Source organism: Opisthocomus hoazin, chromosome 10 (genome assembly GCF_030867145.1).
Source record: "Opisthocomus hoazin isolate bOpiHoa1 chromosome 10, bOpiHoa1.hap1, whole genome shotgun sequence".
Taxonomy (NCBI): domain Eukaryota; kingdom Metazoa; phylum Chordata; class Aves; order Opisthocomiformes; family Opisthocomidae; genus Opisthocomus; species Opisthocomus hoazin.
The window spans coordinates 9,930,567-9,949,511 of record NC_134423.1 but is presented as its reverse complement, the minus strand read 5'-3'; the positions used below and the strand labels follow the sequence as shown (position 1 = coordinate 9,949,511).

The window sequence follows — 18,945 nt, the reverse complement described above, 5'->3', positions numbered from 1 at the left end:
CGCACAATGTTGAACAGGAATTGCTTAGAAAAGCAACAAGACCTTCTCTAGAAAAAATTATGAAAACAACTCATACATAACAGAAGCAACAAAGAAAAGAGAAGGCAAATATAACACCAGACAGTGAAACAATCTACTTCTGCACCAGACAAAATGTTCAAAAACCACACGTGTAGACATATGAAAAAAAGAAAAATGCCTGCCTGTAAAGGAAGAAAAACAAGTATCACAATCATACAGTATCACTACGAAAGATGTAACAAAAAACACTCCCAAGGGATTATTTAAAAACAAGTTTTTCTAAAACAATAAATTAAAACAAATACCAATCCCAAAAAACTCCTTTATGACCACTCAAAAATCTATTTCAAAAAACTTGCTTGGATATTCATGGAAAACTCATACAAGAAAAGCGAAAAAAACAACACAAAACCTGAGCGTTCCTCAGAGAAAGGCGTGGAAAGTGCAACAGAGCAACAGTGCGACGCTGCCTGCATAAGAGGAGCACGAGTTGCCTGAGAAAAAGCATCCCGCGATGACGGCTCTCTATGAAGGCGAGTGGAGCGCAGTAGAGGAACACGCATCGCGTGACATCGCGCCTATATAAAGGTGTGCAGAGCGTGCCAGAGGAACAAGTCCGGCACAACGACACCTCTCTAGCAGGGCACGTGGAGCGCACCAGAGAACAACTGTCATGCAACGTCGTGTCTCTCTAAAGGCGTGCGGAGTGCGCCAAAGAATAAGCATCATGTGACACTTCCTCTCTATAAAGGCGTGCAGAGCATGCCATAGAACAAGTGTCACGCCATGCTGCATCTCTGTCAGGGCCCGCGGAGCGTGCCAGAGAACAAGTGTTACAAAGGATGCCGAGAACAAGCACCGTGTACCACTGTCTCTCTCTAAAGGCAGCATGGGGCGTCCCCCACGAGCACCAGGGCCAGACCCCGCCTCGGCTGCATAGCAGACAGGTGCTGTCTCTTGGCCAGTGATTTTCTGGAGTAGTGCATAGACATTTGCCATCAGACCCTAACCTTGCGTCCCTCATGAGGATGCCATGAGCCGGAATGGAATCCTGTCTTTGACAACTTCCCACTCTCCGGATGAGATGTCAGGAGAGTCATCAATGGCATTTTCACTGCAAACATATCCTTGAGTTGTGCAGTAGGTAGGTGCTGTTTTTTCTGCCCCACCTGCCCTCTCCCCTCGCCCAACCACCCTCTGCTCTTGCCTGTCTCCAATAATCCCTTAGTTACACACGGCAACTGTACCTTGGGGTTTCCTCCCCCTTCTTTGGCGGCATACAACATCTGTAGGGCAGATTCTGCTAGCGTCTTGCTCTGGTCCAACACAGTCATCTGTTGCTGATGATCTAGTGTTTTGGATGCCACACCAACTGCAGCTAAAACCAAGGGTTCGAAGTAACTTGCCAGCTGTGTTACCTAAGAAAGTCAGAACAACCACAGCAAGCCATTAACCCCATTTCTCAGGTGTAACTGAGAGGAACCATGCTCCCTCGTTATCATCGGGCTGTGGGTTAGCTCAGGCAGCACACTGTCCTAGTGCTTCTGTGCTGTACAGCGTTTAGCTTGTATTACGTGATTCTGTCTCCCCTTACCTTCCAATGCCTTGAGAAAGCCCTGTGTCTTCCCCGTCAGAGGACTCCTTGAGGTTGGATGAAATGGTTTTCAAAACTGTCAAGGGAGCCACACACTACTTAGGAGCATCCATGACAGGTGTCTCTTCCATGCAAGGGAGGAATTTCTCAAGCTTTGTTGCAGACAACAGATAAGAAATGGGACCGCACTGGGCTTGTACCGCTCTGTGCACCTTGGAGACTGCTTGTATTCACAGTGTCCACTCCCTAACCTCTCAAACCCTCTTCATCAGATTCCCATGCAGGCCTGGGCGGTTCTCCACTGTGTAAGACACCAGAGTGGGCACAAGTGCTAATATCACCTCTGGACACAGTTCATCACTCCTGACGCATGAACATTTCCCCGCAACAGCCACGTGGCCCAACCCTGCAGTGTTTCTTGCTGCTAAAAAGGAGTGCTAGCCTGCAACACAGCAGCTGGTATAGGCCAACAGTAATAGCCATGCTACAAAGACTGTATACCGAGCATGCTGCATTTTTCCCCTCAGTTAATTACTTGGGCTCAATACAGTATTTGTAAGATCTAGAGACACAGTTCTAGCAACTTCTGTTGCTGTATGTTAGTCTTCAGAAATACGTGGAGTCAGTCTGTTGTCCTCAGTTTCTGATCTGATTTACACTTGTTCTGAGGAAACGTCTGCTTTTGGCTATACATGTATTCTAAGAAAATAAGCAAATATTTTTACACGAATGAATATTTTTACAGTCTACCTGTCATCTGACACATCTGCTACTAAACTACAAGAGCGCTCGGTTCCTGTCAGAAATCCACAAGACTTTGCTTTGACAGTTTTTACTGGATGCGAAGTCCCTGTACTGCTTTGGGCTGATCGCTCCACAGAACATGCACAAAGAGCCCACTGCAGCACCATCTGGTACACCTGAGTGTTCAAGCGTGCGTACATTTGTGGGACTATAAGCAGCTTTTGAAGGCCGGCACGGGGAAGAAAAATAGCAGTACTTCATGTGCAGAAAAAGATATTGAAAGGTTTACACTATCTAAACGACTCTGTGAATAACTAAGAGCCAATAAAGTTTTAAGACTTAGACTTCTTTTTCTATTTTGTTTCTCAGAGGCTTAAAGAAAAAAAAAAAGAAAAAACCAACAAAAGGAAAAAACTCAATCATAGGAATGATTTCACAAACATCTTTTAAACTGTGTCAAAGTAAATGGCAGAAGCAGTTTCTTCAACGTTCAGCAGCAAAAACAGGCTCAAGAAAAGTGCTGTTGACTTTGGTCAACATTTACCTAACAAGCGGGAAGAGGAATGCGACTCCCTAACTAACTGTATCTTAGCAATCCTCCTTTGTTGTGTGCTTCAAAAGGCTAGGTAAACTGAGAATCAAAACTGCAAACAGTGGAGACGTTATGAAATACTTGATGGTTATCCAAAGCTAAACAGAGTTACTTGGAGCTCTGGAAGAGGTCTCACACTAACAAAGTGATTCCTTTACAGTATTAAATGCACTGACATAGAAAACTTGTGTTTATTTTTCTCTCCATATTGTAGGATGAGGAACTAGTATCTGAGAAACTACTAAAGCCTTGTAATAACCACAGTAAATAATGCATACTTCTAGAACACGCTTTGTAACGTTTCATTTACTCAGGGTAGTTCAAAATCACTAATTTTTTCCAATTAAAGCTAACAGTCCTTCTATAATCACTGGAGACAGAGCACCTCACTCAGCAGGTGGAAAGCAGGCACGTCACACCACTCCTGGGAAACCACAGCCTAAACCTCCCTCCCCTCAGACTACAGAAGCCGCTTCAGCAGATGGGCCTCCATCGGCCAGAGGTAACCTCTGTGCGTATCCCACACTTCCCTCCTCGCTTTGCCATGAGTTGCCCAAGGAATGGAGTAGCATGCTTTATGCAAGAACCCCGGGTCAGGATAAGATCTGACAAGCCTTTGCCAGACTTCAGCAACTGGCCAAAATCTGCTGTATACACACATATTTGAACTACAACTCTGTGACCTACCGAACGAGCATGGAGGTCCTGCAGTCACCTTTAATGTGAGACAGAAGAACCTACACATATGTACAGGTGCTGGCGGCAACAGCCAGAGGCAGGGAGACCTATAACCTTGCGCTCCACTCTTCCATCATTGTTTTTCGTTCTGCTTTCTTCATTTGTCCTTTCTCTGCAAACCTGCCCCTCACCAAAAAAATCGATGAAAATATCTTTTGGATGCCCCAAACAAAGAAGTTTCTTTGGTCTCAGCTCCAAGTATTTGGAAATCCCAGATCTTTCCTCCTTCCACATGCTTTCTTCTCCTCTTTCGTAGGAAGTGAAAAAGCTACAAAATCATGGTCTCCCCTTACATCCAGCTGTCCGAGATGTCAAATACCTTCATAATGGTGTGACAATACCTTATGCCCAAGCTGAGCTGCCTCTCCCCGAGCTGCAGTAGCTATGGGATCAATGAGGTGGCCAATTTCCTGGACAACTGATGTCAGCTGCTCCTGTAGGGCCTAACGTAAAGAGAAATTGTCAGTTACTATCACCACTGTTCTTTTATCAAGTTGTACCATACCATAACAATCACCCTTAGACCAAACAACATACTCAGAACTCTGTTCAAAGACCTGCTACAGTGGAATGCAGAGATCCATGCTGTCAGCTTTCTTTACGTACTGGCTCGTTTCTTCTCCTTTACCCTGTTTCAACAGCAAGAACCCTGAGATAGGCCTGTTCCGCTTTAGATTCATATGGCAAGTCTGCGGAGCAAGGGACAAGATGGGTCCCTCCTACTCCAGCTGATAGTAGCAAACTTGGAGTTGGTGTTCTTTCTCATTGTAATGTGACAACCTGCCCCCCCAACTGTTCTTGTCCTACCAGAGATTTAGTATCACTGCATCAATCGGGGAAACCAGCAGGAGCTGCAACTTAAATATAAAGAAACATTCTTCAAAACAGACAACACAGTGCAAGAGCAAAAAGCTCTGCTGTAGGACTTTGAACTTAGCAGGAGAAATTCACCTGTAAGGAAAGACAAGGGAAAAATATGACATCTCTCAGGGAAAGAGACATGGACTGACCTCCTGAATACCATCTGTGGGACAGGAGCATAACAAAACCATATTACTAGGCTTGTCAAGACATAAATACTGGCTTTTAATTCAGAGCCACTTAATGTTTTGCCAGCCTGTGGGATTGTCCTGGGTTCGGCAAGGACAGGGTTAATTTTCACCAGACTCCAGGAAGGGGCACAGCCAGGCGGGCTGACCCCACCTGGCCAAACAGAGCAGGGTATTCCATACCATGTGCCGTCACGCTGGGTTCCGATGGGGGGGAGCTGGGGGTGGGAACTCACTTGCGGCTTGGGAGCATGTGGCGGCGGTTGTGGAGGGCGGCTCTCTGGGTCATGCGGTTTGTGTTGTGTTTTCCCCTTATCTGTATCGTTGTTGTTACTGTTCCCTTTTGCTTGCTGTTCTGTTAAACTGCCCTTATCCTGACCCACCAGTTTCTGCCTGTTTTCTTCTCATTCTCCTCCGCACCCCGGCAGGGGGAGGGGCAGCCGCGTGGTGCTTTTGTTGCCGGCCGCACCAAACTATAACAGGGATTTAACTCACTCTCATGAAAAGCAAGAGCAATTAAATACTATTTTCTCCCTTTGTTACATTCCTGTACTACTTTATAAATAATGACCATTTTCAGTAACATTTATTTCAATTCAACACGGTGTCCAAGATTACTTCATTATTTAAATAGAAATGAATTGTATCTATGACTCGTTTCCTGTAATAACTTCTTTTGTATAGCTTCATTTAGTCTAGATGTTTCTAGTATGCAGCATTACAGCCCAAAGAAACCCCTGGAATACACAGACAGACATGTAATTTCAGGAAGCACTAGTACAAAGACACTAAATACCAAGCTTGAGAATCTGAGCATGAGGTGCTGACTTTTCATAGGCAGTCTGGCACGAGAGCCCTTCCTCAATTAGATAAAGGCTGAAATAGCATGGGATTGGTCTACGTTACTGTGGAGCTGGGGGGAATGAAGCTTTTTTTAAAGCGCACGTAGCAACTCCAGATTTCACTTATTTAATGACTAAATAGGCTTATAAAAAAGTGATACAGACATTTACATCACCTGACGTCTAGCAATAGATTAGTTTCAGAAACATCCCAACTTCATGTGGCGAGGCACCAGAGAAACACTAGCTATCAGTCGGTCACGTCCGCATAGCAAGTCAGGGTAACACATGGGTGGTGGCTAACAATAACTAATTTCACCCCTACTTTTGCCTGGTGACTCTGATACCTTTCCAGAAGTGCTACACTTTGGCTGGCACGTGATTTTGCCTAGAAGGGTTCCAGTGATAGTACTTCTCCCCTCACTGACAGATTGTGCCGAGTGCTGAGCTCCAAATCTTCAAATGGAAGGAAAAGCAGCCAGGTGAGTGAGTCTGCTCAGCATGACTCTGTTCTTGTACTATCTCCCTTACCTCGACTGAGATGTCGTCCCTGGTGGCCAGACTCTGACTGACAGCGGCAAGGGAGGCCTGCTCAATGTCTCTGATGCATCTGTTGATCCCATCAATGGAGAAATCACATTCTCGCTGGCCTGGGGCCTTGTCCCTGAAAGACACAGATAGTAAGCTGAGTGTAGTGGGAAGGAGGCAGGCTCTCTCACGAATGCACACCAGCATGCTTCATACCTGACAGTACATAAAGCACGTAGGAGGAGAGCAACAAGGACAAAAGTTAACTTTGTTCTACCTATGGGATTTTAAAGTACGTAGAGAGTACGCTGCATGCTTTCATACACACACCCTCCCCCCCACTCCTCGCTTTTTGATTAGACAAAAAAAATCTGTTACCTCAGAAGAAAAATGCAAAATTCACCTCCTTAGGATGGCCAGACTGGCCCAGTAATGAGGGTCAACATGAAAATGCAACAGACTGACACCATGAAAAAATATTCACGGTCTGTACAGTGTGATTCACTGCCTCAGAAGACAATTCCATAGGTATTAGGTGTTGCATTCTTTTAAGTTTTTTAGTTTCTGAGTACTTTGTCCTGACACGCAATTTGCTATTTCGGTACAATCATTATGAAAGGTCAACAAAACTCTAAACATCCCTGAACACCTGCTCAGTCATTACAGCTGAAATGTGGACACAGAAAAGTTACTACAAAAGACATACCTGATAGAGGTGATAAGACTCTTGATAGAATCTGAGACAGTATGGGAATGCCCAGCTAGTACCGACCACGTAGGAGGGTCTTTTGGATTGATAGCCAGAGAACGAGCAGTTTTGATCAACAAAGATGAGCTCTCCAACATTGTTTTAGCAGAAACTAGAATTGGTTCCTGTGCTCGAGATCCCTGTGGTCAGAAAGTTACAAGAACACAAAGAACATTTAAATAATTGAGTTCATCCACACTTTCTGCTTCTAAAAATCTGTTTAATTAACAGCATTAAAATGGCATTATAATTTCTTGTATCATACTACTATATTCACAGATAGTCAACATAGAAATAGTACTAAAATTATCACAGCCCAACTGTTTTCTCTATAACATACTTAAGAAACACTTTTCGAGTTTAGAAAGGCACCATCCAGCCGAGAAACAGAAGAAAACAACGACACTTGTCTAATCGTAGACTACGGAGATATCACTGAAAATAAACTTTTTGATTTGTCACAAAACTTGCAAGATCCAACCAAGCGTGCTCTTTTCTCAGGAATTAGTCGGACTACAACGCTCTAATTGGGTCGTCACCTTTGTATCTATTTTATTGCCAATGATCTGGTAAAACCAGGTACCACAGGCCTAGAGGACAGGCTTAGAGTTCAGCTACAGCCCCAGGACGAAGACAGCAACAGTTACTGCACCATCTGATTACTGCCAGCTGGAACCGGGGCTGCCAAAGGCAGGAACAAGCAGTTGGAGAGTCAATGACCCATGACCTCTACTTTGAAGCTTTTAGAATCTTGAAGCATTGAAAAAAAAAAAAAATTTGTCCCCTAAAAAAAAAAGTGATTAGTTACTTTAAATACTACTCTGTTGTAGTTACAGAAGTTGAGGACAGAGAACTCAAGGAAAAAAATAGAAGGCCCACAGAAAATTATTCTTCCCAGAAAACCTGCTTCTTGTCACCATGACCATCACTCTTGTAAGGAAAAAACCCGAATGACATCCCTCCAGTCCTCAGAACTAATCAGGTTCCATTTGTTAAAGCTGCTCTTCAGGGAAAAGAGAAGTTTATTTCTTTATCACATGGAATAATCCAGCTAACAAGATATGCGAGGCACCTGCACTGTATCACTTTACTAACAGGAGACTGGCAGCACCTACTGTAGCCTAACTAGTTTTATCCTGCTGGTGCAAAATTCAAGGTCAGAGGTTAAGCAAAAGACAACAGAATGCCCTGTGAACATCCAGGAACACAGGGCGACATTTCGGGGTCAAGTCTTTACACTCACTTCCTCTCTCCTGACACATGATTAATTCAACATTTTCAACGGTTTGAGGCTGGAAGTGCAGCATCCTGCCTCACCTCAGTGCTGATCTGTGCTGGTATGCTGACAAACTCCGGATTTGAAGCAAATGCCGTCAGATTTTCCACAGCCTCTATCAAAGGTGCAGTGGCAATTCTGCACTTGTTGCGGTTCTCTTCAGAAAAATCACCATCCAGGGCCTGGAAATTAAATCACGATTGAATTCTGTCTGAATGGGTTTCTTTGCAAAATTGAAGAAAGATGGTTTAATTCTTCATAGTTTTAAACTGTTGTGTGCTTGTGACATGTGAAAGGTCCTCCACAAACAAGGCTGATGCAATGAAAGCTATCCTTTGAGCATGTGTTTCTTTACTTAGCTGGTTATTAACCCTAAACTTAAAACAGCTGCTTTGCTTCACAAGCCTGAATAAAGCTTTTCTATCATTGCACTCTGATGACTCTCATAAATCGTGTCACTGCACCTCATATTCTAAAGGGTGGGAGTGGCTAACAAGGGGTTCTTTCCTACAGTCCAATTTAAAAAAAACATTTTTTTTTAAGCAAACCAATAATTTATTGTTCTCATTTTCACATGAGTCAACTGATCTGTTTCATCATCTCATAGGAAAGCCTTCAATAGGAATGACCTTCTGTGTAACATAACATAACCTTCCAGTTCTAAAAGCATTATTATTTTAAAAGACTTTCCGTAGCAGATCAGCTAATGGCTTCCAGAAAGGTTCAGAATCATTGAGTCCTCTATGGCTTAACAAGTATTATTTCTGCTTGCACGACAAAAAGCTACCTCCTGCCAAATTGCAGGCAGGTATCGGAAAATAAAAGATTGCTATTAACAGGAGACTGTTAAACAGCAGCAACATAAATGACTTCTGTTTGGCTCCCAATATTATTCGTTTCTTTATTTTTCTCTTATAAATATGCTAAAGCTGTCAGAAATACCTCACAAACCTCCAGATATTGAGCGATGTACCACCACTAAAAGCCATCACAGTCAGTGGTTTGCACGTGGTTCTCATGGTGCCAGCTCATTGAGTACCTCGTCATAGAGGTGTCTCATACCGGATGGGCCAGCCGTCTCTCCGAACACTAGTATTGCCCAATTCTTTCCATCTTGACTGCAGCACAGTTGTACCACTGAACGTGTTTTCCAATTCAGGTCTTCAAAAATGTCAGTAATGATTTCTTAAACCATACATATCACAGAATGTAAAGAGATATTTCTAACTGCTCTGATTCTGTCTCAACAGATTAAAAACAAAACCCTCAAAGATGGAAGCACAATTAAGCAGCATTTGTACCTTGATAGTTTTAACCAGGTTAGCAGTGCTGTTTGCAACTTCCTTGGCAGACTGCACAAAGTGTCTCTTGGCAACAGGATTTGCTGTCTTTGATGAAGCAATGCGACAAGCATTGCACAAAGCAGAAGTATGTTTGGCCACAATTGTGGCAGCTGATAATACCTGTAAAGATAGACAGCACAACACAAGCAGACTGTCAAAGGAGCATGACAGTTACTACACTCTAGCTCTGCAAAGTCGCAGTTCAAAGCTATGCAACAGTTTCAAATCAAAATTCCTTTGCTTGGTCACAAATAAACCGAAGTCACATGTCCTAACAATGACAGTCTCACTGCAATTCTCTGGAATCACCTGTGATGGGCTGCTGGCTGGATCTACCAAGTTCTGGCAAGCCATCTGGATTGCTTGATTGGCTCTGGCAAATTGAATTGGGTCAACAAGACCCGGCTGACCAGCCTGACTGTTTGGATCAGAGATGCCAACCAGGTAAGCAGCCTAGAAATGGAGAAAGGAAGAAAACAATCCTAAGAAACAATTCTGAATCTGCCTTAGTTCTTTGACAAGCTTGCCATATTTCACAGCACATGGTGGTCAGATCTTATCCAGAAATCATATTGTGAGGTACTACTGCCTTTTTTGTTTAGCAATAAATCTCCAGAATCCTCTGAAACCAAGAAAGCTTACCCTTCAGTAGGGAAATTTATTTAGTCAAAACAAAACTCTCCACTGTTTAAGCAGCTGGTATCCCTGGAAATGTTATTTTTCACTTGCATAGCCAATGGAAAAAGTTTAATGGTCACAAGCATCAGCAAATTATTTACTGGATTAGTCACAGTTGGAGATGATGAGCCTGTGTAGAAAAGGAATTCATAGCAAATGCACTACTGCGGAGTGTAGGACCCATCAACTTTGCAGTTGCTGGTCTCACTGCAGCTCAAGATGTCTGATGGCCAAGCCTACTTTCTTTGTCAATTAAACAAAAAGTTCATGCCTCTCCACAAGGAAGAATTGCCTGAACTGTCAAAACTGTATCTGAAGATTTCTTCATGAATTTCTATTTCAGATACAATTATCTGTCACCTTGATGTGCCAGTAAGTCAAAGCAGGGTTAGATGTGGAGGAGATTAAGTCCATACTGAGACATTCCACATTTGGGCAAATCAAGAAGCCATTTCCAGGTGCAGAGCATGATGTCCCACAGCCAAATCCTTCACTGAAGAGGCTGCATCAGCTCTCAAGAGTTCATATCACCCAGTTATCAGATGAGTAGAACCACAGTGACCGTTTCCAGACTCTAATTTGTTGTAGTAGCTTAAGAATTTCTGTTATTCTGAAAGTACCTGAACAGCTAAAACAGGTTGCTTATTATTTAAAATGTCTGAAATTAGTAGCACTTCATATAATTGTTTACACACTAAATCAAATTTGACTCACTCCTTTTAACTGTGGTTGTTCTTTGCGCCCTTCTCTATGAATTAGTAGTTCAGAGCTTGACCTGCAAACATGAATTCCATATGCTGCAGCTTTGACATTTGCTTTATCCTCAGAAAAGTTTCCTTCTTGATGTCATTTCCTTTCCTTATCAAAGACATACATTATTGCACTCTGCTGCTTCTGCCATGTGCAGCCACCTACGCACAATTTCTGTGGATCTACACAAAGGACACCACATACTACAAGGTCATCATTTGTTTGGCCATAAGAAAGTGAATCTCAGATTTACACACCCACAACAGATGCTTTCTACAAAAATAAAAACATACACTTGCTTGACAGATTTCAGTAGCTTACCTGAGCCGCTGCCTCTGTGAGGCCACAAAGAGCCTTGGATGCAACTCCAACGCATTCTCCAAAGACTAAAAGATCCCCGGTTTTTGCATTTTGGGAAATGCCTGCCATTGATTCTCCAAGAACCTCAGAAATAAAAAAAACAAAGTTATCTTCCCAATGTGCTTCCCTATCACTCAAAGGCAAGTCATTGCTGACCTTGAGCCAGTTCTGGCCCACAAACCTCTAACTTGGCTTCCAGAAATTTTGGCTAGTTAACGACTTCACTGAACTGGGCACGTGCCTCTGTGTGGCCTGAGGGATAAGGCATGCAGAACACTGGATTGGCACTGCTGAACATAAACGCTATTCTAGTACAAATGACTATGAGGAGACAGAATTAACCCTCACTATTTTTGCTAATTATCCACTAGCCACCACAGCTAGCCTAGCACTAGGTACATTTCATGGACTGCAGAACATGACAACCAACCCTGCAGTTCCTGTCGACACATCTGGGATCATCTTTGCCCCCAGACCCACTGAAACTTAATGCAAATGAAGTTGCATCTGGTCTGCTGGAACCATTTGAATGTCAGAAAACACATTAATTCCCAAGTGTCTCTCACTGAACTCCGTTTGTTTAAAAATCAAAATCTGAGCTGACTGCAGTAGAGCATTAGATGCAAGATGACATGCACATCTATTAAGCATTTCCTTTTTCTTTTAGAGAAGGAAGGATGTGAGACAATTCCAACACATCAAATAACAAGGACACCAAAAGCAAAGCTTCAAAGCAAGCAGTACAGCATCGTATGTTTAAAAATAACTTTAGAGATTTCACACAGAATTTCTGATGTGCCAGAATATCTGGACTGCTCAGCCATTTCTCTAAGCTGTTTTGCACAGAACGATACAACAATATTTCATTGCCAAGCCTCCCATTTATGCTTCGGGCAGTTTAACACAGTTGCAGTCAAAATATATCATGAAAGTATGATATGCTGTCTAATACACAGGAGACAAAGGGAGGGAGGGGAAGAAACTTTAACAGCAGTGCATACCAGTCAATTAAAAATTTCTTACCAAGGCAGGATGCCTTCTAAGTGACCAAAAACTGAAATTACCTGTATGAGACTTATATCAGGCTGAGTTTTATCAAGGAATGCAGCATACATTTTAGCTATAAACACTGTGCTGTGGAAACTCCCTATAATCAAAACACACTTTATAATTGGCACAGAAGTGGGAAAAGGAAATTACCTTTGAGTTTTCCATTACGCCCTCTATACAATCAAAATATGAGAGATCGCTCACGGGTTCATTGGGGTTATCCAGCATTCCCTTAACTGTCTGAAATAATGAAAGATACTGTGATTATTGACAGAGCCTAAAATACTGAGCGGAGAAGAACAGATCATCACAACTATCCTGCTTATACCAGTGTAGTCTTACAACTTCGGTCTCCAGCAAGCAAACAAAACTACACGCTCCCTGAGGGGTCACATACAGATAAGCATGCTACACATCAAATGCTACCCTACGTTAGCTGAAATGCAGTTACTGCACCTTTGTGCACTACGAATCTGGTGGAAGAACAGGCTAATGTGGTTCACCCTGTGTTTGTGATGAGAGATTTATGGTCAGTTGTGACGCCTGGCTGACAAAGTAATCTAGTTTTCTGTCAGTTGTCAACAGTCTAATGCAAGTTTGCAGTATTATTTTAAATTTCACAAATGGACTTACAAGAATAACAGGAAAACCAGCTACCATTTGTTGAGTGCTGTGCAGAGACACAAAGGGCTACCAAACTCAGTGCAAGTCAGCTACCTGCCCGCCTCTCACTACTGCCCACAGATTCTACCATTTCCTCTGCCAGAAAACAACATATACTAGTTGGGTTTAATTTCTTTTTCTGAGGTGATTCCGATTCCTGGAAATAACAACATGAAAGTCAGTCACATATTCACTGAGAAGAATCAATGCATTTAGATAACAAAATTTGTAAAAAGCTGCAAAATGCAGCAGACTCATTCTCTTATATGTAAAAAATGTGCAATATACCTTTTCCCACGTTTGGAGGAACACTATTCTGCCAAATACCAGGTAGAAAAGACTTATAATCTTGCTGATGAAAGTGAAATCACTAAGTTATAGGAAGATACTAACATCTGTATCTGACATTTGCCTTCCACCTGAAGGAAATCTAGACATGATTCTAAACCCTTAGACTTTTCTCATAACTAAACTCCTAACATTAAGATACACCTGCAATATTTTTAACAGCTCAGCTACTGCTTTTTGAAATCTATAGTCTAACTTCAAGCCTTACAGCAATTAAACTGTGAGAAGAAGGTGATGTGAGGAAGAAGTCCTATCTAGAAAACACTTTCCAGTTGCCTCATCTCTTTCTCAGTTCTCGCAGACACTGCAGCAATTCTTCATTGCTGTGCTGCATCTTTAACAACTTGTAAAGCAAACAGTGTTCCCGCAGTACTTGCACTACTATGGGGACAGAAGCGCTCGGAATGCAAGGAAACAGAACAGTGAAACACAAGCCAGCACAACGGCTCACTGACATACATTTGCTATTACTATAACACCTCTGTTAATCCTTTCAGCTGAAATTCTGGGCAAGTTTAGCTACCTCACTGGAGGTCATACAGCAAAGTGCTCTCTCAACACAATTTTCTCCAGGGATGACTACAGAGCATACTGACAGTCTATCAAATCCAAGCTGAGACATACTCTTTCTACAGAAACAATACTTTTTAGTACTTTTAAGAAGCCTTGGGAAGACTTGGAACAGTAGGCGATGAATTGGGGAAATGAAGGGAAAAGGAAAGAGCTCAATCATTGTAAAGAGAAATTTTAAGCTAAGACTACTTAGAATGCTTCCCCCAGAATCTGACAGGTTCCTCAGGTCCCTTTGATATGAGTCTCCAGCCTGATTTCAGGACTGTGTGGTTTTGCCTCAGAAATTAGTCTAATAATCTCTTTTCTCAGAAATTAATCTAATATCATACACCCAGGCTTTTCTCGCCAACTGTCCCTTTCAGGCAAGCATTTCCTGAAGTTCAGGAAGCTACAGATCTTCCTTCTGCCCTTCCCGGGCTCTGCTCACAATCCATGCAGGCCATGCTATTGGCACACAACCCTCTGCCATGGCTTCTTAAGGCTATTCTGCCCTACACTTCTTCTCTAAGCTCTGAGTTTTCTGTGGCTCATTAGCTGGGAATTCTGACCCCTCACATCCCTGCTGTTTTACAGATCTCTCCCTATTAGTCTTCCTGGAAGTACTGAGAAATGGCACTCATTCCCCCTGCTTGCTCCACCCCTACCTTCTGCAGTGATTTCAGGCAGCCATTACATTACAGCCCAATTCCCAGTTTTCTGTGTCTGTTATCTGGACATACTGCCACTCCCTTTAACCACAGGGAAAACACTCCTAAGCTCAATAAGCTAAGAACTGAGAAGTACAAAGCAGGTCCTAGGCAAACTCCTACCAATATTAAGGGATGATGACTGTGCACTTGCATATTACAAAAGCTCACAATATCCTGGAATGAACTGCAATAACCTGTGTGTCCTTTTGATACCAAGGAGTAGAAATATAAAGCTTGAAGATGTTTTATGTTCTCTACACAGGCCAGTCATCCCTCCATGTTCTGACCTTGACAGCAAACATTTACTTTCACTAAAAAGATGCCATTTCCTACTATTGTAAGCAGCACTCTGTGATCAGTGCACAGCCTTAGAGTTAGGTCTTTTCAACTGACCTGCTATCCACTATTTAGCCAGGCAAACATTTCACTCATGAACCAGAACACAGCTTGCAAAAACCTGTATTGACACACGTCGTATCAGCTTGGCTGTGCCAAAGCAGGTACAAGGTATCAAAAGTCTACACTAAGAAATAGCAGGGAGCAACAGGGTAAAAGATGGCAAACATCACCCTACAGTGGGATGTCAGTACATTCTATGAACAAAAGAAAAAAAATCAAGACACTGCAGCTCCCTCCAGTGCACTGCTGGAATGTCCATCTCACCATGGTTCTTCCTTAAATCACAGTAAGTATGAATAATAAGGACTAAACCGTACCTTTTGAGGAGCAGGGAAGAGGAGATGGGGATAGGGCAGCAAATGTCTTTCTGGCCAAAACTACAAGATGTTCACAGAGTTTCTGTGCTTACCTCGTATGCAGTTAAAACCCCTGCCACAGATATCAAGTGAGAAGACAGTGACAGCAGCCAACTGGACAAAGAAAACAAACATTTGGGGCCCATTTTTATTCATAAGAACTTCTGAAGCGTAGTAATACCTCCAGTTCTCTGAGTGCATTATCACATTCCTTCTGCCCGGGAGCTTGCTGGGTGCACAGCGTGATGAGCTGGTTTATACTCTCAGTCACAGCTCTAGGGAGAGTAGAAGAAAAAAAGATATGTTTTAACATTAAACTATTCCTCCTCTTAAAACTTTTGTTTCATTAACTGTACCCGGCATAAAGATTTAAAACTTTGAAGTTCTACTACATTTTTTATTTTTGGTGTTTGGGGATTAACCGTATGTTTTACAGTTCACCTAGAGACCTCTTCTTTAACAAGCTTCATGGGAGTAAAAAACGCTCACTAAAACATTTCATAGCGATCCACACCTGAAAATCTATCCCTTCAGTGCGAACAATTGAGAAGTCAGTCCAGAAGAAACAGAAGCTTTATCTGACAGCAACAAGTGTACTAGGTGTCTGTGGCAAGGCTGCGGCTGCAGGGGTGGCCTGTGTGGAGAGGCCAAAGGCTGCCCCATGCCAGGTTCCAGGCAGCTCCCACAGACCCACCGCCCGGCACGGCCGAGCCCAGTAGCCAAGCTGGTGGCACAATGGGGAGAACATCGAAAGGAAAGGGTGAAACACCACATGGCAACGGGCTGAGGTCTACCCACTACACTAGCACAGTGACATAACCGAGTTGTTACGAGATATAGCACTTCTCCAGGTCTGATATTAACCAAATCATTTCTCAACTAGCACCCCAAAAGTCTTAAAAGACACAGAAACTAGTGGCCAGTATGTCAAAAAATGTTCGAATGTAAAGTTATTATATACCCTTTGCTAGCGAAGTCTTGTGTCTTGTCTGACATACTGTATCACATACACACATATAATCCTGCTATATATTTCTGCAGTCTGTTATCCAGTTGTTTTTCTTCCTCTTTAATCATTGATATTCTTTGAGTCAACATGCATCGGATCCCTTAGGCTTAAGGCCACAGAGAACAAGTTATTTTTGCATTACATCACTACAGGAGTTCACAGTTCTGGTGCTCTTGAGCACAGGCTGAATCTTACATACAATATAGCCACTATTTGTGCTTCCGACGAATGCTCTGATATTAAGCAAAATTCATTATAACTACATTAATTTTAGAGTAATGGCTAACCACCCAGGAAAGCAGTTTCTAGAGGAGGCGGCTTTGCAGGAGGAAACAGAAGTCCGCTGTTCATTGTTACTAATCCAAGATCGTTTTCTATAGCTAGGCATGTTGTCACCAACAAGCAAAAACTTAGTTGTATTGGGACATTATAGTGGAACACAAGTTTTTTGTGTTGTTTCTCATGGCAAATTAGAACATGAGCGCAATCAGAGTGGATACAGAATATGCTTTCCTCTGGCCTTGAAACCTCACACGGCATTAGGATTATTTTCTCTTTAGGAAAACTGGCACTTGATAACATGATTGGTAACATCAATGACATGATTACCTAAATGGATGGTATCGTACTGTTACAGACGGAAACACAGGTGCTTATTACATATACACCAGGTCTTCTGTTTAATTCCAGGGCAAAAAGAACGGTAACTAATAGACTTCTTTAACTGAGACTCCTACCCTTTTCAGTAGCTTTGGTGTCCTTGTGGGGCCATTTTTCCTTCTTCCTCTGCCTTTTAGGACTGTTACATATCCATGTCTTGTGTCCTGTCTGGCATACTATATTATATACACATAGTCCTGCTATATATTTATATAGTCTTATCAGGTTTGTGTTGTTTTTTTTTTAACTAATTTATATTCTCCAAGTCAATGTGTGTGTGTGCATATCATGTTAGAGATTGATTATAAAGAACATTGATTATAGAATAGAATAAAATCATAGAACTAGAACATAGATTCAACTGTGTAAACACAGCTGTGTTAAGAAACCATACAATTGGTATGTTGCAATTGGGATAGAAACCAACTATATGGATTGTATCAAACAGAATTCATAAAAGAAGACGAAGGACAGACGACGACTCCGAGATGACCCTGAAACCAAGCAAGGCCTGAAACCAGGGAGGGAGAATTCTACGAAGACAGAAGAATAGAAAGAACTTAATAAATGATGTACTTCAAGGAACAGAACAGTTGCTTAGAAACTTATGAAGATTCTAGACTTGATGTAATCGGTTTAATAAATGTATATAAACTGGTCTAGCGAGTTAAGCTTTGCCACTCACTGAGGTGATGGCCCAACTCCGGGTTGTGAATAAAGCAATACCTAGTGTAACCCACTCATGTGAGAATAAAATCTTTTACTATACATGTAGTTTTATAAATATTATCTATCTCTGAAAAACAGCATGCACGGCTTCACCAGCACAACATTAGTAGAAATGATGGATTTTCAACGTCCTGAACATCAGTGATTTCTATACATCAGAAACACGTTGTACAGACATATTAATAGATGGCAAAAATGGAAGGTTCTGTTCACTCCCAGAGAAATTTAATGCAAAAATATTTTTCCCCTGTTAAATTTAGTCTAAGAGAGACAATGCATGTTGACTCAGAAAATATCAGCGATTAAAGAAAAAAACCCAAACCTGATAATAGACTAAAATTGTCAGCTTTGTAGAGGATGCAATGTGGTCTCATGGCTCTAAAAGCCACATTTGTTTTCATCAAATACAGCATGTAAATACTTGAATCCTGCAGGGAACTCGGCCACTATTGCAATCCTCTGAGACTGCCAGAGGAAGTCAAGAAAAACGCCTCTACAAGGAGACCAAAGCTATTGAAAAAACTGGAGTGTCTATTCTGGCTGGAACAAAGAGGGAAGAAAGGAAAGAAAACACAAGAAGATTAAGAACTGTAGATTAGAACTTCTACTTCTACTGTAGAAGATGAGAGAAAAATGAGAAGAGAAGCCATCTTATAAACAGGAGGCAAAGGAAGCTGTGCCTCTTTTCTCATTATTGTGAGAAAAGAGAAAGCAGAAATTCTTGACCCTCAACCATATCACAAGCAGCCATGGAGGATTTGACAAGGGAAATATGGTGTCGTCTTAGCATTCTCAAGACAAACTGAGAATTAATGCAGTATTTACTTTTCATGGTTATCTGATGTCTATGTAAAGTCTTATGCATGCAGACACAGATACACATGCTAACGGCACAGCAAAATTGAACATCTAAAGGCTCTACACGACTTGTCTCCCTTTTTTTGTTACGTGTTTCTACAGAGAGAATACCAGCCTGGCAGAAACAATTAACTGGGCTTCACTGGGAACACTAACTTCCTCTGTGCCCCAAACAGGAATGCTCCAAGCTTAAAGCAGAAATCTGTAGCAGTCTGATACTGCAGCAATAACAAACGCTCATGCAACTCCTTCACTTTTAAGCTGTGCGCGTTTGATTAACTACAATTTTCCTAGAAGCTACTTTTTTTTTTTCAGGGGAGACAAGACATATGTCAGGATATTACTTTT

General features: G+C 42.1%; 1 protein-coding gene across 7 annotated transcripts in view; it reads right to left on the bottom strand.

Moving 5' to 3' along the window:
* Positions 1-18,945, bottom strand: part of TLN2 (talin 2) — a 207,361-nt gene that overhangs the window by 44,944 nt on the left and 143,472 nt on the right. For all 7 annotated transcript variants that reach the window (XM_075431464.1, XM_075431462.1, XM_075431467.1 and 4 more), the window contains 10 exons: positions 15,523-15,616; positions 12,464-12,553; positions 11,225-11,347; positions 9,785-9,928; positions 9,434-9,595; positions 8,174-8,314; positions 6,815-6,996; positions 6,112-6,244; positions 4,031-4,132; positions 1,269-1,439 (listed from right to left, as the gene is read on the bottom strand). In XM_075431464.1, coding sequence (XP_075287579.1) covers positions 1,269-1,439; positions 4,031-4,132; positions 6,112-6,244; positions 6,815-6,996; positions 8,174-8,314; positions 9,434-9,595; positions 9,785-9,928; positions 11,225-11,347; positions 12,464-12,553; positions 15,523-15,616 — 1,342 coding nt within the window. The remainder of the gene's footprint in view (positions 1-1,268; positions 1,440-4,030; positions 4,133-6,111; positions 6,245-6,814; positions 6,997-8,173; positions 8,315-9,433; positions 9,596-9,784; positions 9,929-11,224; positions 11,348-12,463; positions 12,554-15,522; positions 15,617-18,945) is intronic.